The 26,982-nt window shown below is 36.5% G+C and overlaps 6 protein-coding genes and 1 long non-coding RNA gene across 8 annotated transcripts; 4 read left to right on the top strand and 3 right to left on the bottom strand.

Moving 5' to 3' along the window:
- Window positions 1-941: 941 nt before the first annotated feature.
- LOC125210871 (reticulocalbin-2-like) lies at window positions 942-7,229 on the top strand. The gene is made up of 6 exons (XM_048110483.1): window positions 942-1,703; window positions 2,113-2,215; window positions 2,339-2,404; window positions 4,942-5,109; window positions 5,203-5,299; window positions 6,876-7,229. The coding sequence occupies exons 1-6, from the start codon at window positions 1,148-1,150 to the stop codon at window positions 6,999-7,001; spliced, it is 1,116 nt and encodes a 371-aa protein (XP_047966440.1). The 5' UTR covers window positions 942-1,147; the 3' UTR covers window positions 7,002-7,229.
- A 206-nt stretch (window positions 7,230-7,435) lies between these two features.
- On the top strand, window positions 7,436-11,264 carry LOC125210870 (tRNase Z TRZ2, chloroplastic). The gene is made up of 8 exons (XM_048110482.1): window positions 7,436-8,078; window positions 8,799-8,961; window positions 9,037-9,107; window positions 9,549-9,644; window positions 9,735-9,848; window positions 10,255-10,323; window positions 10,477-10,551; window positions 10,958-11,264. Exons 1-8 carry the CDS (start codon window positions 7,626-7,628, stop codon window positions 11,045-11,047), a joined length of 1,131 nt encoding a protein of 376 aa, XP_047966439.1. The 5' UTR covers window positions 7,436-7,625; the 3' UTR covers window positions 11,048-11,264.
- LOC125210872 (nucleosome assembly protein 1;2) lies at window positions 9,830-11,929 on the bottom strand. Of its 2 annotated transcripts, none has more exons than XM_048110484.1 (2): window positions 11,252-11,929; window positions 9,830-9,963 (listed from the first exon to the last, which is right to left on the bottom strand). In XM_048110484.1, the coding sequence occupies exon 1, from the start codon at window positions 11,795-11,797 to the stop codon at window positions 11,288-11,290; it is 510 nt and encodes a 169-aa protein (XP_047966441.1). In that variant the 5' UTR covers window positions 11,798-11,929; the 3' UTR covers window positions 9,830-9,963; window positions 11,252-11,287. The 2 variants fall into 2 exon arrangements, with proteins under 2 accessions (XP_047966441.1, XP_047966442.1); XM_048110485.1 differs by lacking the exon at window positions 9,830-9,963 and adding an exon at window positions 10,664-10,745.
- A 1,184-nt stretch (window positions 11,930-13,113) lies between these two features.
- LOC125208973 (high mobility group B protein 7-like) lies at window positions 13,114-14,860 on the top strand. The gene is made up of 8 exons (XM_048108523.1): window positions 13,114-13,347; window positions 13,480-13,562; window positions 13,705-13,756; window positions 13,833-13,931; window positions 14,021-14,078; window positions 14,172-14,216; window positions 14,295-14,372; window positions 14,451-14,860. The coding sequence occupies exons 1-8, from the start codon at window positions 13,229-13,231 to the stop codon at window positions 14,688-14,690; spliced, it is 774 nt and encodes a 257-aa protein (XP_047964480.1). The 5' UTR covers window positions 13,114-13,228; the 3' UTR covers window positions 14,691-14,860.
- A 110-nt stretch (window positions 14,861-14,970) lies between these two features.
- Window positions 14,971-17,322, bottom strand: LOC125211978 (LRR receptor-like serine/threonine-protein kinase FLS2). The gene is made up of 2 exons (XM_048111956.1): window positions 17,243-17,322; window positions 14,971-16,899 (listed from the first exon to the last, which is right to left on the bottom strand). The coding sequence occupies exon 2, from the start codon at window positions 16,891-16,893 to the stop codon at window positions 15,130-15,132; it is 1,764 nt and encodes a 587-aa protein (XP_047967913.1). The 5' UTR covers window positions 16,894-16,899; window positions 17,243-17,322; the 3' UTR covers window positions 14,971-15,129.
- A 3,383-nt stretch (window positions 17,323-20,705) lies between these two features.
- Window positions 20,706-22,312, top strand: LOC125216108. Its single transcript, XR_007175357.1, has 3 exons — window positions 20,706-21,129; window positions 21,668-21,751; window positions 22,109-22,312. It is a non-coding gene; the product is annotated as an uncharacterized LOC125216108 (long non-coding RNA).
- Window positions 22,313-22,834: 522 nt separating this feature from the next.
- On the bottom strand, window positions 22,835-25,141 carry LOC125210360 (protein FAR1-RELATED SEQUENCE 5-like). The gene is made up of 2 exons (XM_048109919.1): window positions 22,980-25,141; window positions 22,835-22,889 (listed from the first exon to the last, which is right to left on the bottom strand). The coding sequence occupies exons 1-2, from the start codon at window positions 25,139-25,141 to the stop codon at window positions 22,835-22,837; spliced, it is 2,217 nt and encodes a 738-aa protein (XP_047965876.1).
- Window positions 25,142-26,982: the final 1,841 nt, after the last annotated feature.

The raw sequence follows: 26,982 nt of genomic DNA, 5'->3' as shown, positions 1-26,982 counted from the left end.
ACTGCACGTCGATATTTTTTTGTTTTATTATTTTTATTTTTTTTTATTATGTAATTTTTTTTTTGGACGCACTTTTTTTAATTTAAATGAAATTATTGCATTTTTCCGTATATGTGTCGTAAATTTAATTCTCTATTTTGTGATTAATTCCGTAAATTTAGTTGTTTTTTAGTTTTGATTGTTCTGGCTAGCCTATTGGTTGTCCAGTTGTTTGTCCTGATGATGTGGTAGGGGAATTTTAGTGTTGATGATGTGGCAGGAGGAGTTTGTGGCTAGCCTAAAGCCATTGTGGATGCTCTTTGAGCATCCACTATAGGAGAGCCGCGGCTTGTGGCTCTCCCGTGGCCCAGCCGCGGCTCCCTATAGTGGGAATCATGGGCGTTTGTGGTGGGGGGGAGTGCCCACAAGAGCGTCACTCGCGTGGCCCGGCCGTGGCTCTTGGACGTTGGTCGCGGCTCTCCCTAATTTTTATTTATTTATTTATTTTCTGAATTTTATAAATGTACCCATTTATTTACCCCATTCCTACACAAATTCTATAAATATACTCATTTTTCCTCATTTTTTAATTAAAATTTACACAAAATGAAAAAAATAAATTATGTGGTGGCTTGGACATGTCCACTAAAGTGTAAAACACGGGCGTTGATGGCCCGGCCAACTACAGTGGACACTCTAAATGATCATAACTATACAGATCAACCATTTGAGGGGACCGATGAAGTAGGATGTGTCATCGATGTCTGAAATGGAATGGGAGATGCATAACGACATGATCATCTCACTCCACGCCAACTTAAGGTCAAATAAGTAGTTTTATATTTTTAGGACGTTGAATTTTAGGGTTTTATTTGCAATTTTTACATATTTAGAATATATAATTGTTTATTTTAACAATCAATGAAAAACACGACTTCGCCCAAAGTAAATGAAGAAAGGCTCTTCCCTTCACGGCTTCACCACCCTTAGTGAAGCTTTTCATCGTAATACGTCTCTCTCTTCACACAGCAATTCTCCCTTTGCCAGCTACACAGCAAGATCTACCCTACCTCCCTCTCTCTCTGTAAATAGACGCGGTGCAATTTGTCGCAGATTAGCAGCATACATGCATTTCGGATGAAGTAGGAAGCTCCGTCATCTCATCAAAATGACCAAAGCTTCATTCATCATCTATATTACTCTCGCAGTCGCCCTCCTACTCCTAATCTCCCGCTCCTCCAACAACAACTCCCACCGCCACCGCCACCGCCACCGCCGCCTCAAGGTCCGCTCCAACTTCAATTTCACACCTCCCACCGACCCCCGCTTCTCTGCCTCCGCCGCCGCCGCATTTGACCCAGTGGTCGCCGAAATCGAGCGCAAGCGCGAGGACAAACAGTGGGAGCACCACTACATCCAAGCTCACCACCCTGAGTCGACTCCGCCCGACCACGAGTGGGACGATCTCGCGAGCGCCGAGGATTACCTCAACGACGAGGAGAAGTTCAATGTGACTAACAGGCTGCTGCTCCTCTTCCCCAACATTGACATCGACCCGCCCGATGGCTACGTCAGCGCCGCCGAGTTGACTCAGTGGAACTTGAAGCAGAGCCAGAAGGAGGTGCTGCATCGGACCCAGAGGGAAATGGAAGTCCACGACAAGAATAGAGATGGATTCGTCACGCTAGCCGAGTATCAGCCGCCGAGCTGGGTCGTTAATTCAGGTCTGCCCCAATTGTTCCAAGCATTGCGGAGTTGACTTTAATATGAATCAGTCCTCTTCTATTTTACTTGAATGTTGAGAATATGATGACTCAGATTTTAAATGCAATAACTACTCCACCAATTGAATTCGACCTAGAGTCCTTCATTCATGTAGTCTCTGCTACTATTTTCACTTCTTTGTTTCTTGGTGTTGGTAGTTTGGATCTTAGCCATACCATTAATGTGAAGTACTGTTGAGTGTTTACTCTGTGCTTTTTGGATCAGAATATGGTGATGTATTCAGGACACAACTATAGGGGCATGTTCGGTTTTTAAGGAATTAGATCTGGACCAGGATCATAGTACTGAACTTTGTTACTTTGAAAACATAGGAATTGCTTGATAATGTTGATTTCCTCCCTAATGCAGACAATAACTCATTTGGATATGAAATGGGCTGGTGGAAAGAGGAGCATTTTAATGCATCAGATGTAGATGGAGATGGTCAATTGAATATCACAGAGTTCAATGAGTAAGTCTCTGACCAGCTCGGGAGCTTAATTTTCAAAAAGATTAATCTTTCTTTTTGGGATTTGTTTCTGTTGGTGTTCTTTGTCACCTACTCGGCCTAATTCATTTCCTTTCCTTGTTGTAGCTTTCTGCATCCATCTGATTCAACCAATCACAAATTGCTTGAGTGGTTGTGTAAAGAAGAAATAAGGTACTCTGGCTGAACCGGAATTTTCCTTTTATACATCATGATTTGAGCTTGTTGACTATGGCAATCAAATTGTAGGTGAATAAACTTGCTTTAACTTTGTAAGTAACCTCGAAATTATGGGTTACTGTTGTTATTCCATCTCTGGAATGATGCAATCATAATTGAACTGTACATTGGACAACCACCTCCCACTATTAAGATTTAAGCATAAATGTATCACATTAAAAAGATGCATCATGTGAATGCCTACTTTGCACTTTTCAGCTATTGGAATGATTTATACTGAACAGAAACGCTCTTATTGGAATTTTACTTACGAGTGCTGATAAAATCACTGTAGGGAAACATTATTTGCTCATCGATAATATTTTTTTGTATGAACAGTCTAAAGATATGCTGCTATTCATTTGTTTCAAGCGATTGTTGTAGAAGATCTTTCATTAAGCTGTTGTGGCATGCTTCTATATATTGCTTCATAAGATCTTTCATTCTATGGCTGAAAAGTTGTTGTGGCATGCTTCTGTTGATTATTACAGAAGATCTCTCATTCTATCTCTGAAATGTTGTTTTGGCATGCATCATACATATTTAACATGTGACCAATGTATAGTTTCTTGCTCTCTTATATTTTCCCAAGCTTCCACAGTAGAAGGGTGAATATACTCATCTGAAGTTGTATTGGTCTTGACTATGATATATTATTATCACAACTAGATTGATGTCATCTATTAAATTGAGAAATGAAGCTCGACTAGGAAGTGTCTCACAAGCGCATGCTTAAGTTATAGTTTGATAGATACATTTTGTCTTCATTTCTGATCTTGCATAGTTAAAATAACAATAACAAGACGATGACTAAAAATAGCTGTCTAGAGAGAAACATTTGATTGAGTTCCTGGATACGTACTGATTCTTATTCATCCCAGGTTTCTATAATTAAACAGTTAGAGAAATTCTTCGAATCATGATGATTTGTTGTGGACCAACATGCTTTTCTCATTCCTGACTGCTAATTTTGTGATCTCTTTGGGGTTCCTCGTCTCCTTGCTTGCCTAATCATTGATAAGTTTTAAGCTATTATCAAATAGGCAAAAGCAGAACAGACCTTATATTGAAGCTATTATGTTTTTCACTTTTCCTTACTAACCTGAATGAAGAATTTATGAGAAAAGATACCTATGCAAATTATTAGATTTTAAGCATAAAATTAGGTCATTTTGATGCTAGTATATGGCAAGTTATGTTCACCTTTAGTCTTAGTATATTAACTTTAAATACTAGTATATGCAAATGAGCAGAAGGCCTTTTATCTATATAATCTGAAGTGACTAACATTTATAAAAACAATTTAATTAGAAGTATGGATGTGTGCATTAGTATTATTTAAGAACCTGTGAGGTGGGATATGGTTGGGGGCTTGATCACATGTTTAATATGCTTTAAAAACAATTACAGAGTCTCCTTAGAGAGGGTATTGGCACTATCGTCTCTGACTCATGGCTGGGTTTTTGGGCTTCAATAAAAAACCAGAGGGCTGGAAGGAACACATTGAGGGAAAGCTTGATCAATTTAGGTCGAATTTGATAGATAATGACTATTTCTAGAAGTTGCTTCGGCGGTTTCTTTGTCCAAAAAGACTGAATTCTAAATATTTGCGAGTCAACCATTTATTTTTATGGTGCAATTTGTGGATTCTCATCTAGAATTTTTTATATTAGAGCAGTACGTGTTTTGGCAAATGATCACATTAGCTGGATTTTGAATGATTTTTTTAGATAAGTGTGAGTATCTTATTGTTTTTGTTAGATCTCATTTACTTGGTTCCTAACAAATAAATGAGTACAATTTATTTAGTATAACACATATCTGGTTAAGTGTGAAGTGGAGCTGGCCATTCAAAATTGTCATGGACAAATAAAAAGACTTAGCTTTAATTCTTGATGATTTTTCAAAGAGTTCTGTGTATGACCAAGCAATGGCATGTTCGTGAGAATATTAAACTACTAACTGGAGTCCTCTCATGCCACTTTAGTGTATTTCAATTAAGTTCTTGCATGTTGATCACTGAGGATGATTTATGGTGTCTTTGGATATATGGATCTCAAGATTTTCTTTATGTTTATGAGAGAGATAGAGAACAAATCACTACTAAGCATGGTTTTGAGTTGCTACAGAGCAAGACTAATTGGAAAAAACGTGACTATTCTATTCATATTTTGCATCTGGACTTTATGCTGCTTCTTTTTATTTATGATGTTTAGTGAGTTTCTCTTGTGGAGTGGAGGTAGAAGGGAAAGATACGTCTGACTGCTTGACTTTGGATATCAGCATCATTAATATATAAGTTATAAATTTGTTTCCTTGTAATATATAATTAAGTTAAATGCAGAAGAGTTTTTCTCGTTAGATAGCCAATAATTTCTATTTCTTCTTGTGAAGCATACGTTTAAAACATTTTTCCATTTTCTGTATGATTTAGTGTAAGTGATTTATAGTATCTAATTTCCTCATTTTCATTGTCATCTACTACACATAAGGGAAAGAGATACCGACAAAGATGGGAAGGTCAACTACAAAGAATTTTACCATGGAATTTATGACTTGATTAGACCACATGGTGAAGGGGTTCAGGATTCGTCACATGAATATGCTGAGGAGGCCCCAACAAAAACATTGTTCAACCAGCTTGACAAAGATGGTGATGGGTAATCTACTGATACATCTATTCCTAAATTGATTGGTCAATTGGGACAATTATTTTTATAAATGATGAATTAACCTAAATATTTGTGTTGCAGTTATTTGTCACATATAGAATTGCTGCCGGTTATTCAAAAAATACATCCGTCGGAGCTATATTATGCTCAACAGCAGTCAGAGTACATAATGCAGCAGGTATGTTTTGCACTTATGTTCAATTTCTTTGAGGAAAAGTATTTAAGAACACATTGTTAATGAATCATGTCTTTCGTTGCTCAGCACTTTATGATTTCAGTGGAAATGGTTCATAAAGAAATGAATGTGTCACATATGTGTATAATTTTGCAATATGATTACAGCAAAAGCATTCTGCTTCCTCTCTTGAAAATTTGTTATGTGTGTGGAACTGTGGATCTTGTGTTTCACTGGCAGAAATATTCTGCAACTTGTGTTTTAACTTTAAAATGAACTAGTAGACCCTTTTCAATATTAAAAGGGGCATAACTCAAGATCAATAGTCATACTTATCGGTGGCTGATTCAATCTTTTAGTGGTTTCTTCTAGATTAGCCTTCTTGTTATGATGATATTAAATCTATAGAGAAATAGGTGAAGTAAATTCTAGGCTTCAAGCCTATTCCCAGGTTTTTCTATAGATGGTTTGACCTTACTGTATGAAGAAATAATGGAGTCATATTTCTGGTAAGTGTAATAATTGTCTTGGTTTCCATATTTTAACTTTTTAGACCTAGGGTTGTTGGAACATGAGTTCTTTTCAAAAAGTCAACTGCTTTGATATCATGTAATTCTTGTACTGAAGGGTAATTTAGTAACAGGGATTAGTTACTTACTGGTATTTTAATTTTGGTTACTTTTTTATGTTTACATAGCAAAATGGCTATCTTCAAAGATTTTACTGACAGTTAAAATAGTATCAGTAACATAAGTTGTTGTTGCTTCTGAACATCCCATTTGAATCCTTAATCCCAGACTTATCATATACTCCATGTACCTGTACACAAGCTCCATGAGTCCATGGCAGTCCTTTATCCAATAGTAGTGTTGCCTTTTCTCATTACTAGCCCGTCCCAGCTAGAACAAATTTTGCACATGTTAACATTTGTATCTTTTAGTTATAGTACTCCGTATCTATTAATGAGTATATACTTGGTGACAGAGTAGATAGATATATGTTGTTAATCCACCACATACGTTGATGCTTTAAATAAGTATTGAGTTTGTTTGATATGTAATCCTTCAAGTGCTCGTAAATGTTCTAAATCTAATCTATATGGAAAGTATATGCCCAGTAGACTATTTCTTTACAAATTAGAATCATGATTATGCCAACAACCGTATGAGGATCACTTTGAAGCCCTTTGGGGCTTGAGAGAAAGGCTTAGAGGAAAACTTACCACCCAAATCAGTCTTTATTGGTGCATGTTGTACAAGAAAAGCCTGATTTGACTGGTTATTGTATACCAGACTTTTATCTCTATTAGTCGCATCAATGAGTTATATGCTGCCTTTTATTTTAGATCATCGTTCATTTCTTGCTAGAGAAATCTTGTATTGGTTGGCAATATTCAGGTCACTCAAGCAGTTGCTTATTCATAATTTCTAATACTCTCCATTTATTTTCTTCTATGCTGATATTTGGCCCTTTCTTCTTAATACTTGTCATTACTTAACATTCACAGAACCTATAAGCTGAGCCTTCCCTAGAAGACTAGCTACTTGTTTAGTTGAAGTTTGAAGTCGTAATTTTGCAGGCTGATACAGATAAGGATGGGCGTTTGAGTTTGACAGAGATGGTCGAGAACCCATATGTCTTCTACAGTGCTGTATATGATGAAGACGAAGACGAAGATTATGATTACCATGATGAATTTCGCTAGATCCATCCATGGTTGGCTGGTGACCAAGACTGTGGCTTTACTCAGAAATACAATATGATTCTTTAATCCTTTTAACTCAACAACTGATGCAGGTCTGCTGGTAGTAGCACAATATCTCAAATTTTGTTCCTTAAACTTGTACTATAACACCCCCCTACCCAAAAAAAAGGTCTACAATATGTTTGTAACTATGATCTCATTCTCTCAGTAATTTATTCGCGGTTTCCATATTGCAGAATATAGGCATTGGTATTTCATTCACTGAAAATTCTTGGAACTGTTGGAAGAAATATCATATTGTGAAGTAGTAATAGTACTAATTTTTTATTATTCTCTTTAAACGATTTGTACTAAAAGAATTTTTTTGCATAAATAAATGTGACATTTTGTCAGTAATTGAATCAGACTTTTATGTGCAATCTATTCGAGTTTTAACAAAAATATAATACAGATAAATCATCCAACATTAAATTAAAAGCGCATTAAACACCTATAAACTAACACAGTAACAAAAAAAAAAAAAAAAATCTAAGAATTTGAATTTCGGTGAAATTGAATAGCGATGGTAAAAGGATGAAATGAATATGATGCTGAAGCGCACAAATGAGAAAACATTAGATAAAGATGATATCTTCAACAGTTAAACTGATAACAAAAACACTGTTTGCGTTCCCTCTCAAAACAAACTACCAAATGATATCACTAAACCCAGCAACCTCAAATTTGCTCAATTTCAGTCAATTTCACCAATTTCCACCACCATCCCTCAGGCATCACCTTCCAATTCAACCTCGAACCGTCAATGCGGCGGTGCAGAGCGGCGGCGGCGGTGGTTCAGGTTTTTTGACAGCAATTGGGCGTGCAATAGAGGAAGAAGAGTACAGAAAGGCCAGGGCTGAGGTCCACAAAAAAAGTATCGATTTAGACGGATATTCCATCGAAGGGCTGTCGATTGGTGGCCACGAAACTTGCGTTATTGTGCCTGAATTGAAGGCGGCCTTCGATATCGGGAGGTGCCCCGCCAAGGCTGTGCAGCAGAATTTTCTCTTCATTACACATGCTCATCTCGACCACATTGTATGTTCCTTTTTTATTTTCTGGTTTAAAGTTGGTTCTCTGCTTTGAATTGAATAGTTTTGGTTGGACTTATTGTTGCTGCTACTATCAGGGTACAAAGTAGAATTAAAGTCAGATGTGCATTTCTACAATATGTATTTCAGCAGTTCTATTTGGATTGATGGTGATTTCATGATTCTGTTTAACTAAATAACTCCATTTAGTTGTGTCAAAGGCATAAAAAGTAGGGGGAATTTTTACTTTTCATGATTGATGGAGTAGGATTTATGATTGAGTGTTTAAATCCTTATTATTAGGATAATAGGATTTCTCCAATCCCCTCTTTCACTGGGATATGAATCAAGCAAAATTAGCTCAAATGATAGAAGTTATCCTTTGTCTTGGTATGTACCAAATTTCCAGTCCATCTAAGGTAACAATGGGTTAGCCTACACTATTTTGTCTATCTAAGATAATCCCCAAAAGTAAACGCCCCTTTAGTGAAATGTTTCTTACCACATTCATCAACTTTCATTGGGAATTCTTAAAAAATGTCAATTTATCTTATTGACTTGCTTCTATGCAGCAAAATGTAAGCATTTTGGAAATGTGAGTACAAACTTAGGTTAATCTCCTGACCAATTGTAGTTTCCTTATTTTTTTTTTTTTTTTTATTGCATTACATTTCTGTATGTGGCTATTTGGTTTCTGAAAATCAGTAATTTGTATGTGTTGACATAGGGTGGGCTGCCGATGTATATTGCAACCCGTGGTCTTTACAGCTTAAAGCCCCCTACTGTATTTGTTCCTCCAAGCATAATGGGAGATGTAGAACAATTAATTAACATTCACAGAAACATGGGTCAGGTGGAACTAAATGTTGATTTGGTTCCTCTGGATGTAGGTAAATGAGTTACTATGCTTTTATTGGCCAATTTATATATATAATTCTTTGACAAAAACTGTTTATTTTACTTAGGGGAAACATATGAAATGCGGAATGATCTTGTTGTACGACCATTCAGAACGCACCATGTTATAACCAGCCAGGTGTGCTTGAAATCAAATTGAGTTTGAGTTCCTGTCATTTACATTTACCAGTGTGGAAAATTTCAAATCTTTAGCTATTCATTTTACAGCTATACTGAAAGTGCCTCGTTTTTATACTGTGCATTAGCACTTTGTTTATATCTAGATGAATTATTGCAAAAAATATTCACGGCTTATCCTAAGTTCCCTAGAGTGAATTCATTTCAGTACCTGATTTTTCATTCTGTGCCTTAAATTTCTTTAGAGTTTACCATAAATGGTAAAACACTTGTATCAGGGAGACAGGGACTACATTACCCTGAGTTCTTCCAGAAGAACTTATAGAAATATTTTCAAAGCTGAAATCAGTTATTTCCTTGTACGGTGATTTAGGTTTCATTGCATGTAAACACACTCCCAATAGAATTGGAATGCATTTTATAATATTTTGTATGTTTGCAGGGTTATGTGATTTACTCAGTCAGGAAGAAACTGAGAAAACAGTACACACATTTAAAAGGAAAACAAATTGAGAAAATTAAGAAGTCTGGAGTTGAGGTTTGTAGTCCTGAAGTACTGTAAATCTGTTTACTATGTGACTTAATTTAAGGCAGAAATTTATTCCATGGCTGCTTGTTCATTTATCAGATCACAGATACTATCTTGTGCCCTGAGGTGGCCTTTACAGGAGATACCACATCAGACTTTTACCTTGATCCACGCAGTGCTGATGCCTTGAGGGCCAAGATTCTCATAACTGAGGTGATCATCTACTTTCAGCATTTGTGATAATTGCCATTTGGATTGTACTTTGCATCCAATGTAGATGAAGTTCTTGTTCTCTGCATTCGTGCGTGCTACACTACTGTATATTTTCCTGGAAATTTGGATACTCTTGGTTACTTTATGGCTAAGAACACCAGAAACAAGAATAAAGAAAAACAGGACATTCAGGAATTTGAATCTCCACATGCCTATAACAAATGGTGTGTGCAACTTAGTGGCGCATTCCAACAGTTTATCTTTTGATCTAAACTTAATAATTCCTTCCTCCATTATGCTACTGTTGTTTTGGTTGACTTTGAAAAATTACAACGTCTCGTGTTCTGGCCAAGCTTGAATTTTGAGATTCAGGTTCTCACAGGTTTTAACTTTTCTCTGTTATCAGGCTACATTTCTGGATGAAAGTGTCAGCGTTGAGCATGCACGAGAGCACGGCCATACTCATATTGATGAGGTATTGAAATGATTTCAAGTTATAAGTACTGAGCTCCGTTACAAGCTATGTTTATCCCAGTTGCCTGGACTCTTCTCTGGGAATCAGGCTGACATTTTGTAGGTTGGCAACTTCTTAGTTGTTTGATCTCAAATTTTGATTCTTGACATACAGATCATGGAAAATGCACAATGGATTCGGAACAAAACCATAGTGCTGACTCATTTCTCATCTCGCTACCATCTAGAGGTAGATAACTTAATTAAACTGCTTCTTTGCTATACTGGCATTACTCTTTTGAGTTGATATTTTGCACTATGTTCCCGGGAACTGTTTAGAACATTATGATTTTGCCAAACACCTGAGTTTTTCCCTTTTGTCCCGTTACCATGGATAGTTTTCTATCTGTCTCAACCCTCCTTTCATCCTGAAGCACCAGAATCCTAAATAGACAAGAAAAACAGAATTGTAAAGTGGCCCGCCCCTTCTGTAGTGAATTATATAGGTTTTACGGATGCTTGGGTATGTTAATCTATGAGGATCAGATCAAATGCCACAGTAATGTACTAGTAAAACTGAGATGAATAACACAGGGAATAACACATTAGTAAAACTTAAACTCTTCAAAATGCTCATGCACTCTTGGTTTTTACAGGACATCCGGCAAGCTGTGTCGAAATTGCAGTCGAAGGTGTCAGCTAAAGTGATGAGTCTAACAGAGGGATTCAAATCACTGCACGCTTAGTTGCTGCCATTCTTGGAAGCTAATGGTATTGCACTTGTTGTAGACTAGGATATATTATACAATGAGTTTGTACGCAAATCAGACATCATTTTTGCTCATACTAGTAATTAATAGACTTGCAATGTAGTATGTGATTATTCAGATGGAATATATAATGTGTCTCTTCTTACAAAGGGAAATAGATCATCATTGGTAAAAGAGTACCTTTAATCACAAAGCAAGAATTACTATACTTGATCATCATTTTCTTTTGCCCTTTTTACCTCTGCTCGCTCCTTCATCTTCTTCATCGCTGTCATCTTCGTCTTCATCATCATCTTCAGATGGAGGAGAAGGATCGAGCCTTGCGGCATCAGTTGCCCACCTGATCAGCTTCTCAACTTCATCATCATCATCATCATCCTCTTGCTCTTCTACCACTTCGTTCCTTGTAAAATTGGTGCTGTTTGACGGAATTGAGGTCTTGAGGGCTGCGAATCTGGAATACAGGTCGTCGTCCTCCGCTACTGCGCTGGCGGCGTCTGCTTCTTTTGGGGGTTTTTTCAGAGAATCGTCGCGATTTTTTGTGAGCTTTTGGGGTTTCTTGAGGGCCTGGAAACGGCGGTCGAGATCTGGGTCGATGGCAGTGGCGGCTGTGCCGCGCGCCGTGTGGGAGTTGACGCTGAGTTTGAGTAGCACGTCGTCGTGGGCCTCTCGCAGCAGCTGCTCGACGTCATCGTCGTCGGTGGCTTTCTTCCCCAAATTGCTCATTCCGCGGCGGCGAATCTGGTGGATTTGATCGACTTTGTATGGCTGTTGAAATGTTGGTTCGGATTGATCAAAATACCAAGCTTTTAATTTTAGCTAATAGAATCTTGATTTTTAAAAATTCACGACTCTAATTTCTCAACTTTACGAAGCAGTGACCCAGTCCGAATATAATTATTATAACTAAATAAAATAAAATTAATTCTTCAATTTATATACTGGTATAATACACACGCATTTATTCAGTATAGTAGTATTTAGTTTTTGCCCGATAACTAGTTAGCTCAAAATCTGAATATTTAGAATGATATTGTTAATTTGTAATGATAGAATTTAACATATATTATCTCTGAAACCTATTAAACCACAATCCAAATAATATTGATCCAAAATTTTAAGATTAGGACTGTTAGGTACTTTCCCCTAGGTGTAGATCCCATGGTCATTCTTTCGTGAAAGGATCAGTGGTGCGATGATTAATAAGGCCCAAAGTTATGAGCTGATTGACTCAACTAACGTCCATTTGAAGCAAGTTTCTCCCGTTATGATTCTTGGATGGTTTGCAAATTGAACAAGCTAAAAAAGGGTATGTTGTATGCAGGGGCATTCTTGTCCAACCATTACAGAGGGGACCATTAGAATTTACTCTTTGTTATGCTTTCTTCTAAACATTTTTTTATTTCTACTCTGACTCTGTGACTAGCATAGCATTGTTCGTGTTCCATTTGCAACTTATACTTCTTGAAATTTTGCACTTTCTGAATTTTGTCAGTTTTTAAAAATGTTATTGCTCTGTACTCGCTAACACTAGGATAAAAGACAGGGTTAGTTTTCGGGGGGAAAAAGAACACGACGATTAACATAATTTGTAATTTTTCTCTTGACTTTAGTGGTGTAATTGCTAAATACTCTTATTTAGTTTTTTGTGATTATAACAAAATTTTGCCCGATATTAGGAGTATCATTCAAATGACGTTTCACCAAAGAGTCAATGTGATTTCATTGATGAAAATTGAGGGATATAATTTTAAAAGCTTGTAAAAATTTTAGTATATGCTTTTGTTTCTGTATAGGGAATTGGGGATCATACTATAGAGGTTGCTAATAATATTATGGTTTTATATAATTATTTAAATATATGATACTATTTTATAGTGACAAAAAGTGCATTAGATAATTTTAGGGTGGCACCAACGGATATCGAACTCCATCAATATTTCATTTTCCAATTTTGGGCTCCGAAATTTGGCGCCATTTCTAAAACCGAAAAACCAAACAAATTATGCAGCCTTCCCTTCCTTTCTTTATAAATGCATACATCTAACTCTGCACAACCCTTTTATCTCGACGTCAAAAAATATCTGAAAATACAAATCACTCTGCCTAACCGTTTTATCCCGACGTCAAAAAATATCTGAAAATACAAATCTGTACATGGCGGGCGGCGGAGCATCATCCAACGCGTCGAGACAGAGGAAGAGAGTGGACGCGGAATCAGACTCTTCGTCTACCTCACTCAAACGCGCCAGAGACGGCAGTGCTTTTACCAAATGGTAATCGCCTTCTCCGTTAATCTTTCCTTTTGTATTGCTGAATTTAAATAATAGAATGTTTTAGACTCGCAAATCTGTAGGTTTTTTAGATTCTTCTTCTATTATTTTGTGATACGAGAGATCGTTTTGCAGTGAGAAATGTCAAAAGGATGTGGCAGTGGCTTTGATTAGCTTCCATAACTGTAGCCTTGATGCTAAAATCAAAATGAAGCTAGGTATTTCATTTTTTCAGTACTTATTTCCTATTGTAATTATTGTTTAATTTGTATGCATTAAGGTGTTGGCTATAGTGTTTTTTTTTTAAAAAAAATTGGTGGTTTGGATAGCCTCTTAGTTGATCGGTTGCTATTTATGTAGAGGCGCAGGTTGTGGAAATGGCTGGGATCAAGAAGAAGGCAGCAACAGAGAAGTAATTTTCTGAAGCTATAGGGTTTTTGTATAGGAAAATAAATTTAGAATGCTAATTGGTTGCTATAATGAAGCAGAAAGAAGGCAAGACAGATTGATCCGAATGCAAAGAAGGAGAAGAAGGCCGAAAATCCAAATAGAAAGAAGCGTCCTCCCACTGCATTCTTATTGTTCATGTAAGCACAGACCATGTGTCTTGAATCTGTTTCGTGAGAGTTATGGGGCTGTCCTCTGTTGTTGTTCATAGTATTTGAATTATTTGCAGGGATGACTTCAGGAAATCATTCAAGGAAGCTAATCCTGACTGCAAGAAGGTTTCCACGGTAATGCTGTAGTGTGTGCAAACCGTCTAAGAATTGTGATTCTACATTTTGTCGTTTAAGTTCCATAAGAATTTGTTTGTTATGTTTGTTTAGGTTGCAAAGGAGGGTGGTGAGAAGTGGAAATTGCTGAGTGATGATGTAAGTGAGAATTTTATTAGTGTCGGAGGAACTAGTGTGAGGTTTTCTATTGACCTGTGTTTTGTACTTGATAAATAGGAGAAGAAGGTATATACTGATAGAGCTGCAGAGCTTAAAGCAGAGTATCAAAAGGCATCAGAGGCTGAAAATGAGCAAGTATGTTCCTAACTTATGTTTATATGTGTTTGTCTCTATGGTTTGCCATTGTTATTGAGGGTTTTTGTGTGTGTATAGGATGATAATGATTCAACTGAAAATGAGGCCAAGGATGATTCAACTGAAAATGAAGCCAAGGATGATTCAACAGAAAATGAGGCCAAGGATGATTCAACTGAAAATGAGGTCAAGGATGAGTCAACTGTAAATGAGGCCAAGGATCAAACAAATGATTCATCTGAGAAAGAGATTAAGGTGGAAAAACATGATATAACTGAGGAAGATGTCAAAGAGGAAGAAATAGAAGATGATGAATAGTCCACCAGGGCCTTTGAATGCTGAATTTAGGAAATTAGGATAGGTTTTTAGGCCTCATCGATGCTCAGTTTTTTCAAGCTTCTTGTATATCTCCACCTTTACTAGTTTACTAGTACTAATTGTTTTGAGGAAATCATGGGAAGGAAAATGATGCATTTGGTGTTTATCCCATTTAACTGTATTTTGTGTTCCTTTTTGGTAATATTTTCAAATGTTTGGTAAAGTGTCATAATTTGAACTTCATATTTGTGAATGCTGGATTAACTTTGAGCTCGAGTCCTTGAACGAAGAATATGGTAAATCACTGCAAGAATTTAGATAGGCAAAGTGTTGCTACATGCTAAGAATCCTGAAAAATGTGTACCCTAAACTCACGAATGAATAAAAAGATAATCAAACTTCTGCTCATATGGGATTATGAGCATAGAGAGTCAGCATATCACTGGCCCATTGTTCTCTTCTTTTTTCCTTTGCAGGGTGGCAAGGGTTTGCCACACAAGCACAAGTTGTGAGCATATGCAACTGCTGGGAATATGTTCAATGGCCTTCCTTGTGGGATCTTCCCACACAATCTGTTTGCCCTGAAGCTTGCATGCCTCAGTGCCTCGATTCCCAGCAAACTGTCGGGGATTCTTCCAGTGAGCCCGTTGATTGACAAATCCAGCCAATGCAGTTTCACCAATGACCCCAGACTAGCTGGGATGGTGCCTGTTATCTGGTTTCTTGAAATGTCGATTTTTTCCAGCTTGGCAAGGTTTGAAACTGAATTGGGAATATGGCCTGATAACTTGTTGCTTGCCAGGTTCAGCACCTTCAAGTTCAACCCCTCAACCAATTCAGGGATGCTTCCAGATATCTGATTGTTGGAAACATCCAGCACCTCCATAAATCTGCTCGTTGTGTTGCTCAGTATCCTTGACAGAGAGCCAAAGAGGTGGTTTGAATGGAGATCAAGAGCTGAAATCTGGTCAGGCAACCTAATTGTGGAGACATCAGCCTTGATCAAGTTGTTGGAGATCTTCGCAGCCTGCAAACTTGCCATGTTTGCCAAGAAACTCGAGATCCCACTAGTGAAATAGTTGTCTGATAGGTCCAACGTGGCCAAGGAGTCCGGCTTGGTGAAGTTTGGCAGCGCCCCTCGCAGCTTACAGCCTGCTAGATGGACATCAGAGAGCTGCCTGTTTCTGATCCAAGTAGGAACAGCCCCTAAATCAAGATTATTATAAGAAAGATCGATAGCCAGAATCGAAGGAAGCCCCTTTGCAAATGCTGAATCAGGAAAAGGGTTAGTCAGCAGATTCCTGGACAAGTTGAGGTTCCACAAGCTGTGCAGCTCAGAAATGGATTCTGGGATCTGACCAGTGAGCTTGTTAGAGCCCAATCTCAATACAGAAACTGACTTCAGATTCCTAATCTGTGCAGGAATCCTCCCAACCAGGTGATTCTGATCAAGTGACAGCTCAGATAGTTGGGCTAAACTGCACAAAGAGATCGGTATCTGCCCAGTAAAATGGTTCCTAGTAAGCACAAGATATGTCAGATTCTGCAGCTGTCCAAGAAAATCTGGTATGGATCCAGACAACATGTTGAAGCTGAGATCAAGAGACTGCAAGCTTTTGAGAGTCCCAACAGCATGAGGAACAGGGCCAGTCAGCAGATTCTTGGCCAGATTCAGCTGCAGGAGATTCCTCAAATTCCCAAATGCAGGTGGAATCTGGCCGTTAAAACGGTTCCCACTCAAGGACACTGTCTGAAGATTCCTCAACCGGCCCAAGCTGGAAGGAATGCTTCCTTGCAGTGAATTGTCATCAAGAACCAGCTGAGTGAGGCGTGTGAGATTCGAGAAGCTCTCAGGAATCCTCCCTGCGATCCGCCTCATGCCGGTGATCATCAATATCTCCAAAAAACGCAAGCTACCGAGGGACGGAGAGAGAACTCCCTTCATCAACACACCACCATCTGCATCAGGGTTCTGCAGCATCAGCCTGTTGACTCTCCCTCCCTCGGTGCACTCCACGCCCTCCCAGCCGCCGCTGCAGCAGTCGCCCCCCGTCCACGTGGACAGGAAACCGGTGGTGTCCTTGACAATGGCAGCCTTGAATCCAAGAAGAGCAGCTCTGTCAACAGGTGAGCAAGCTGGGAATTCTGATTGTGAAGAAGCTGAGTTCAAGAATGCCAGCATCATCACCAACACAGCCCACATCACTAACTGCATTTTCTTGAAATGTACAAGTGTAATTAAAAGCTGCAAGATTCAAGAAAATGATCTAACCTATAATATCTTTTTTTTTGTAGTGTATATATTACTACAAGAAAAAAAGAAAAAAAAAGTGTACTAGGAAAAAGCTGTTGGGAAAGGAGGCATGGGAGGTTTTTTTGTATGTGTTAAGTTTGTATGTATAATGATTGTGCAAGACAGTGGGAAAAATGAAATGAATGATGTGGTCTGAAAAAACACCCCATTGTCGCCTATTTTTATAGTGGGGCAGTGAAAAAACTAGAAATTGGTAAAAATTGTGAAATTGAAGTAAATCACATGTAAAATTTCTGACCGTTTGGATTTTGTAGTAGAGCGAGCGAGCTGTTCACGAGTATCCTCAACTGATTTGGAACGTTGGAGCGCACTACCATTCAAATTTTCTAACTCTTAACTTTTTCCCCACATAATTCAACTACATCGGCTCTATTTTTCTCCTTTTTAAACTGTTTAATCTCTTATCCATAACCAAATCTTATTCACCCCTTAATTACAAATTGGATTCTGGTCCCTACTTCCATAAAAATTATTTGAACTAAAATTAAGATTAAAAAAATACTACTCCTATTGAGTGTTTATGGTGGTTATGAATAAGAAAATTAGTGAACCCAATAAAAACGAAAACTAGTGGTTGAGTTTCACGAATTTTTCCCTCATTTTAGCAAGAAGATTGGATACGGCGATTTTTTCCTTACTCCATTTAAGAGTGGGAAATACCTAATTGTTATAGTGCCCAATATTCAAATTTAATTATATTGGTGACTAATTTTTTGTTGTTAATTACTACATAATAGCAATTCAGTACTCCTTCAGAGCGACGTTACGCTGCTTTTTTGGATGGGAAAGTTGTGGCGTGGCCAAATTTTATGAAACTTTCAAACTTGGCAAATTTGATTGAATTTTGAACTTTGGTGATTAAATAGAAAATATATAAGCATGCTAGGAATATTTTTTTCAGTTATTGCACTTTACAGAAACTGGTAAATGATTAGCGGTGAGGTACCTTAATTTAAGGAATCACGTTCATTTATTCAAACTTGCAAACACTCGTAGTACGCAAATTTGAGGTGGGATTATCAAATTTCAATTCGAAAAGCTTAATATGCATCTTAATTTGCGTTGGCTTGTTTGATTAGGTGTGTCGGTAAATAATTTGGGTTATAACTAAAAGAATAATTCGTAATACTAACTTAAATAAATATTATGGACAATCTCTTACTTGAAAAAATATCATAAAGGTATTTGAGTTTGTTTAATTCGTTATAAATTGAATATGCATGTTTTGTTTAATGTTGAGTCCATTCTGAACTTATAATGATTCCATTATTTCTATCTCCAACAATTTACACTAATTCAAACTTATTTTTAAGCATGTGTAACACCAAAAATAATTTACTTCAACCATTTACATCAAAATAAAATTTTACACCATTTTTGAGTATATGCCTCACAAATTTTTTTGCAATATTTACAGTAAACAACTATATTTAGTATGGTTCCATAGAAAATAGAAAAATAGGTTTCGATTTGCAATATGATTAGAGAAGTTTTCTACACACCAAAAATGAGATTTGGTGTATGCTTGAAGATGGTTAAAACAACGTCAGTAATAGAGATTAGTTTTCATATAAATTGGTTTTAGTCATTCTTAGTCCTAATGCATTAGCAATGGCATGTCCATGATTTTCGATTTAGGGTGCAGATGCGATAAATAACCAAAACAATTTGGAGTTTCAAAATCTGACCATTTTTTTTCACTTTATTTTGTTCTCGAAATCAAAATCTTGTTATTCTTAGTCCTAATGCATTATACAATGTTTATGTTACCATGCGACACCGATCGAACTTGAAAATCCTAGTCCTAAGGTGATGCTGGCGCAGTTCGTGCTCGTGGTCGGATCGATGATACATTTTCCCGACTATGATGCCGTTACGTTGGTAACAATTAAGGTGTGGCATATGCCAAAAGCCCCTCTGTCACGATGGAACGTTAAGAAACATATAATTCATCTTTTGAAACTAATATCCAAGCTTTACGAAAAGCTAATCAAAACACAAATCAATACTAGTAGTAGTTAATTATGGGGTCCAAAGCTAAGATATGAAGATAAAGAAGAGAATAATGCAAGATTCTTCCCAAAACTGAGATTTTGAAGGAAATTGCCTTGAGTTAAAATAGTGGCCCTACTCCAACTCATATATGCAAGTACCAAATTTTATATGAATGTTTCATAGTTGGCAATCATCAAAACTTGCTTCTTTATGACTATATTAATTATAGTCTCTAATTTAAGATTATGCCTTATGGAATTCACTACTTTTCCTTGTCAACTTTTTTTTATCGCACTATAGAAGAATATTCCTAATAAAACAATGGCACATGTTAAAGTTTCTTACTTAGTTAAAAATAAATAAAAGATTATATTGGGAGCCCATCTGCAAGTGGTTACATGGGTCACTATTTATTCATTATACAAAGATAAAGATAATAAGTTTTTAACTAAAAATATATTATTTGATTCACAATAGTGCTACTTGCGGCCAAGGCAACACTTTTTGCATATTGGAATTAATGCAATAATAAGACATGGACCAATCCAAATAATGCTGTGTGATGCTTCAATCTCAATTTTTATGTCAGCTGTGTATTAAATGTGTACAACACTTGCAATAACGAATTTATCTGAGTGTGTTTAAATGAACAATTTTTTTTACATAAATAAATTTGAGACAAAGAAAAGAAAAGATGTGGAGGTCATGACTCATGAGCCTACTTCAACCACCAATATTTCCGAACCCTTACAAAGAGAGAATAAAAGTGGTGATTCTTCTTCTCTCAAGATTAATCAAATTTAGTTTTCCTACTCATTATTGTATGGCTTAGTTTTCTATCTTTCTTTATTTATAAAATTGCAATCACAATGGATTTCATATATGTAACGCTGTCGTTTACCACTCTCAACCACTCTTTGACAAATTTCATAATAAAATATTGACCTTTCATAAGGAAAAAAATGTTAATTGATAGGAGTACAAAACTAAGGCATTTATTGATTGCGATTTCCACAAGGATTGAGTGGGACTAGAATTGTACAATACCTAGTGCTACTAAGTAGCAGTAGTACTTTATTTTGATGATCATTTAATTTGAAATTTTCAATCAAAGAATTAGATGAAGAGAGTATTAATAAATAATTTCATAAATATTGTATTCCATTCTTCTCTTAAAAATAGATCATATTTCTTCCGTCCCTTTCAAAATGTTCACCTTTCCTTTTTAGTATGTCTCATTCAAGATGTCCATTTTCTATATTTGAAAATAAATTCTTCTCTCCCCGCTCCTTATTAAAATATTCAACTTATTTTTTCTTTCTACTTACTCCATTTAACAACTCCTCATAAAATCTCGTGTTACTCAAGAATGCGGACATCTTGAATGGGTCGGAGGTAGTATTTGTTATTTTGGGATGTCCCTTAAAGATAGACCAATTCTATTTAAGGAAAGTTTTTAAGGTGTGTGTGTCTCATTCTCTAATAGTAACAATATTCAAATAAGTTTTTCTCCATCTCTCTTACTTTAACCGTGTCATTTCAAATGTTGTCTATATTCTAGGGATAATGAGAGTATTGTTTAACAAAAAAAGAAATATATTTCGGAATATCCTAAAAAACAAGTATGTATAATTAGGATGGAGAGAATATTTCACATATATATGTAGACATAGCATTTGATTTTTGAGACTGTTCTGCTGCCCACCTTGTGTGAGCGTAGTGTGAGCGACACTATTCCACGTAGGAGAGAGGGGGAGACCTGATTTTATTTTATTTTTTTTCTCTCTCTCTTCATACTTTTATCTCTCTCCTTTTAGATTTCAGAATTTTGGATATATTTCTTCTCTTTCGATTTTTTTCTGCATCGCTACCGAGAGTTTGTCGGAAATTCGCCGCAGAACCTGGTCACGGCGGGATCAGACATCAATTCGGCAGTGCTCGGGCGCGCCCAAGGAGTCCCAGCGTGCGAGCTCCTTGGATTCGTACGCCGCGAAGACGGCGAGCTTCCGCGTGGATGGGACCGAGGGCGAATTTGAGGTTATCTGCGAAGCCGTTAGTTTTTCTGGAATAGACGATTTCGCTATTTCCCGGAGGAATATGAGGCGATGAAGGTGGGGTCTTCTTCTTACGGTAAGAAATTGGAGCCTTTGTATAGAGAAATTGAAGTTGATTGTGATGATGTTGTTCAATATTCTTATGGTGATGGTTAAATTGGGGCTATTGATGTGATTCATCGCAGAATGGAGGGTTTGTGTGTCGGAAATTTAGATAATAGTTACGGTAAGAAATTGGGGGAAACGGGGTTGTTAAAGAGGTTAGATGATGGTGTAAATTATAGTGACAAGTTAAGAGTGAGATCAAAAGCATCTCGAATGAATGGAATTAAGGGGGCGCGGCGAACTATATTGGTGCCCGATTGGGATACAACAATAGGCTTTTTGCGGTAGAGTGATCCTTGTATTCCAAAGTTCCAAAGCAGATTCTTTTCGAATAATGGAGAGACTGAGGGGGTTGGCCGGGATAGGACCGAGCAAGAGAAGGGTGCGAGGATAGGGGGGTTGACAATAGAAGAGAACCGTGCATTATCAAAGTCTTGCTCTTTCTCTTCAAATGAGGATGATTCCTCAAGTTCCATGACTGAGCCTTTGTGCATTTCATCTAATGACAGATATGGGCGCGTTATTCATGACAGGCAGAAGGGCGAGCTTTTGGAGCGTGGAACATTTGGATATGTGTATGAAGGAATTGCGGAGTAAGTACTTTATTTTGAGTATTTGTTGCTTGCATTATTGAATTTCTAGGATTTAGAGTGTATCGTCATGTGTATGTAATCCGAGCAGGTGAAGTGTGTTGTTGCTGATGGTAGACTGGAATTAGTTGTGGTCATAGTTTTGGGAGGATCTTGATGTTACTCTGAATTTACTCAAAGAGAAACCTAAATAAGTAAAAATAAAACATAAAACTAGTGGTGAACTTTAGTCTTTTGTTAGCAAAGGAGTAGTTGCCAGTAGTGGTTACTTATAACATGTCAGTCAATTCTCTCAATAATCTTTGTCAGTTCAGTATGTAATTTCGGGAAGAAGTAATTTCGTAATTTTCTATGATGCAGTGGCGGATTCTTTTTTGCTGTAAAGGAAGTGTCTTTGCTTGATCAAGGAGAGGATGGAAAGCAATGTATAGTCTAAAATTTGTTGCATGAGTGTAGCAAAAAACAAGAAATATGCACTTATCAAATTACTGTAACTCTTGAATATTGAGATACTCCTTCGGTTTTGTTATACGCTTATATGTCACTGGCTCATGTTTTAGTGTTTGATGTTTTGATTTTATGCTTTCTTCCAAATCTGCAAAACTATTAATTGATATTGAAGATTGGGCATGAAATGAATGTTCAGCTTCCAAAAGCAGACTACTTATATTGGTTTCTTCATCACTCATGATATAAGTGACTCTTAATAACTGAATTATTGTTGATCACCATTACAGAAATCTCATTCTTGTAATAAGTTTCTGATCAAATAAAGTAGCATCTAAATTTAGCACTACTCCATTCATTAGCTTTGAAGTTCCTCTGCTAATTATTTCAATTGTCTATTCTTTATGTTTGTTTTGTACAAAATTACCTACGAGTATTTCAGTTCAATTATTGTGGAGACATATTTTGTCCATAAAAATTCACAAAATAAATGACCAATCTCATGAAACCAAATTTAATGCATAGAGGGGATGAAAACAAATGATTAATCTCATAAAAAAACTAGACGTGTTCTCATAGTATTCTCTTAGCAGCAACACAGAGACAACATAAAAAATAATTTCAATAAAACTATGGAGATTAGTCTTTTTCGTTTGCAAAACCATTGCCGCCGTAACCACTGTGTACGACTAATCTGAAATTTGAAGACAAGAGTGAAAATAGTAAAGTTAAATTGATTGATTACCAAAACAACCATAAAATATAAATGATAAAATTCAACAACGATATATTCACGTACCAGTCATGCAATTTTGGACAATTACGTTTGTCATGTGATACTCCACTTAGTCCACATCCATGACAAGCTCTAGCCTTTGAAGTTGACTTCTCTTTTGACGATAACATTCTTTTACCGCATCCCTTTGTTCTTATATTAGAAGGATCGCCAATATTTCTGGGTTTATCTGAGTTCTTCCTTGTTTGACTACTGGGCACAGTGGTTGAACTAGCACCCATCTCTTTGATTTTGCCATGTAAGGAATCAAGTTGTTCATTCAAAAACTTTGTCCCCTCATCACTCAAAGATGCATAATCAATCAATATTGAAGCCTTATAGGATAATTTGGAGCGTCGTGTCATCAAAAGTCTTGTTGGATCATCATTGGTATTTTCATCATCTAGTGCATAAACAACACCAATCTTTGCTTCTTGCGTCCATCTTTTGAGTATATACTTCTCAGGTAGTTCAAATATTTGGCTAATGCGGAAGAAAGCTAGCATGTGTCTGCACGGAATGCCATCAAACTCGAATTTTCCACAACTACAAGATATATGATCTCTTTGTCTATCATGCATGAGTTGCCTTGGTTTTGAGGAGGAACTTTGAAAACTTACCACATTGTAAATCATGATATCATCTCTTGTAGTGGTATGCTCCACAAAGTAACCATGACTTTGACTCATTTCATCTTGAAACTCCGTCCATTTTTTCTTCGTGTACACTTTAACCATTTGCGTTTCCATCGGCCAATTTGTTTTGATTTTGGGATGCTCATTCATGTCAATATGATCAGCAACTAACTCATTATGTCTTTGGTGTCTTAGTGCTCGGTTGAATCGAGTGATAAAATCCATCAATGAGTTCTTGTGAGAGACATACTTTTTGAAAAATGAATGTGAACTCTCAGATCTCTGACTACTTGACATCCCAGCAAAAAATACATGACTAAAGTATGCCGGAACCCACTTATGCCGCAATTCATACATCAACAAGATCCAACTATTTTGCTCTAAGTTAGCAGATCTAATAACATCTTTCCAACCATGCTCGAATTCCTCAGGAGAAGTAGAATTTTTTATAACATTTTTTATGCTCTGATAATGCTCTCGGAAAGTCACTGCTGAAATCTTGTCCGGAAATTTATTCAATATGTGCCACAAACAATAACGGTGTACTGTTTGCGGCAAAACTTGTGCAAGTGCTTTCGTCATAGAAGGATCTTGATCAGTGATGATTGCTTTCGGTGCACCTGTTGGCATAGCTTCCATGAACTTATTAAGCAGCCACAAATATGATTCGGTCTTCTCGTCACTTAGAAATCCACAGCCAAAAACAATTGTTTGATGATGATGATTTACTCCTACGAACGGTGTAAAAATCATTCCGTACTTATTAGTATTATAGGTAGAATCAAAAACAACAACATCACCGAATATACTATAAGCACTTCTTGATTTATGATCTGCCCAAAAACATCTTTTGAACCTATTATCTGAATCTATCTCATAGTCAAAGAAAAATGATGAATTTTTCTCCTTTTCAGATGTGAAGAATTCTACCAAAGTTTCGGCATCGATCCCCTTCTGTTCATCCCTCATATCTCTCTCGAGATTCCTGATATCTCTTTCAGTGCAACCTACACTTTCAGGCCCCCCATGCTCTATCTCCATTAGTTGCATTTGCTGACAAGTCGGTATATTAGCTTCTGAAAATTGTTGTGTCAACACTCTCTTCGCAGCAGAGACACTACGGTGTGAACGGAGTAAATGCACCTTTGAAGGAGTAGAAAGGTCATGATTATGACCTTCAGTGAATAAGCTAATACTCCAATAGGGTCCAGTTTGTTGTTTGACAATGGAGATCTTTGCCTTACAATCAGTTCTAACTTCACCACGAGCTCTTTTCTTGATCGGGCCACCACTCGACGATGCTCGATTTTTTGAGCGGGCTTCATCAGTTTGGCCAGCTTTAAAGCATACAAATTGTTTCCAAACAACTTCATTTGTCATCTTATTCTTTTTGCTATTGCTTATTCTTGCACTAAAACCAGCTTCACGTGCATATTGGTTGTAGAATTCAAACGCATCATCTATTGATGCAAATTTCATTCCAATTTCTGGCTTTCGATCATTCGCAGTTTGAGGAATATGCAGTTCATCATTCATATTTTCACTCCTTAGACTAAAAAATAAATTTACAAAAACATTAATATATATAAAAAAAATAAGTAGCAGACAATACTAGAACCTAAATAAAACTAAAGATTAATGGTTGATTTAGTATTTGCAACATCACGTATGTCGTTTAATTAGTTTCTGAACTAAAAACTTATGCAACACAGTAGTTGTTTTACTAAATTTCTCCAGAGACCAAACTTTTTAACTACAAAATCTATAATTTCCCTACATTGAATAAACATAAGGCAAATAGACTAAAATATTACCTGACCAAATTTGATGCAACTCGGTAGAGAGTCCAGAGAGGAAGAGAGGATACTTCAAAAATTCTGATAGAGGAAACATGTGAAGGGTATAATTTTTCATAAAATAGGTCGAATAGATTTGTATAAGTACAAAAAGAAATAAAAAAGGAAAACAAATCTAAGCCTAAAATATTGAATCAATTTAGATATATTATAATGCGTAGGGAGAGAATAGAATCCAAACCAGAAAGAACTAAATTTTTGGACTCTCTCCTACGTGGAATAGTGTCGCTCACACTACGCTCAAATATCAACTTGGCCTCCCTATTCTTTACTACACATTAATATCATTTTATAAATTACTGCTATGCATTAATAATAATTTAAATGTTGTAAAGGTTTGAATGGAAATCTAGCATACAAAGAAAAGCTTTCGAAAAATAACTACTGGTGGAAACTTACTTCTAATTTGAACTATAACGACCTTTTATGTATGAAAATTTAATAAATTTTACTAATTTTAATAAAATGTGTAAATGAGGTATATAAAATTTAAATTGAAGGTTTAGTCGGAGCATTGACGAAATATTCTTATATAAATAGTAAACCAGCAATTAAAAAAAATGATCTTTCAATACAGAGACAAAGTATAAAAGTAAGCATCTTAAAAAACTAAAATATACTACTACAAAATAAAAGATAGGTACAGTGAAGCACCGTATATACCGTTGGAGCCCACATATCATTAAAAAGCTTGGCCCATGGAAATATGAATATGGGCCTCAAGAAATTTAATTTGCTTAAATTGCTCTGACCATGTTTAGTTTACCCAAAATGCCCTGCAGCGAAGCACATTGAAATATATAGTACTACTATCATCTATGGATGTCAATCTGGTTTACCCACTTAATCTCGAGTTAATTCATTCGGATTCAGGCTACTTATAGATTAAACTTCTTTCATACTATAACTTTCCTACTCTAACCTTATGCATTCGACTAATAACAAGGATTATAACTTTTTTTACTCCAACATTATACCTTCGATTTTAAAACTACATTCATGTAAGAAAATATAGGTTGTGTTTTCTCAATCAAGACAATTCACATTTGTATATATAAATGAGTGTCATTTCATCATAAACAAACATAATAACCGCAACTCTACATGGTGAACTCATATAATTAAGTGTATTGGCTTGATTAACTGAAATTTTTTCTATTACTTTGAGGTAAAATTTCATTAATTTGTTTTTCTATTTGATGGTAAGGTTTTGGTCCGTGTGAAATACCTAATCTGTAAAAGGATTCTTCCTGGGTCGATGCCCGAGCGGTTAATGGGGACGGACTGTAAATTCGTTGGCAATATGTCTACGCTGTTTCAAATCCAGCTCGGCCCAATAAACCGCACCAATCTACCATGAGATAGTCTAAAACCCCAAGTGGCCCGACAATGTTTAAGGTGGTTCTGATTTTGAACCAAAACTTGTGGTTCGAGTTCAAAGTCGATGACCCGACAATCTTTCACCAGTTTTTTATCGATTTCATTTCAAAATCAGTGATTTCCGATTTTTTAATTTTAATT

This window comes from Salvia hispanica, chromosome 3, assembly GCF_023119035.1.
Source record: "Salvia hispanica cultivar TCC Black 2014 chromosome 3, UniMelb_Shisp_WGS_1.0, whole genome shotgun sequence".
NCBI classification, from domain to species: domain Eukaryota; kingdom Viridiplantae; phylum Streptophyta; class Magnoliopsida; order Lamiales; family Lamiaceae; genus Salvia; species Salvia hispanica.
The sequence above is the reverse complement of the archived record's forward strand: the minus strand, read 5'-3'. Positions and strand labels throughout refer to the sequence as shown.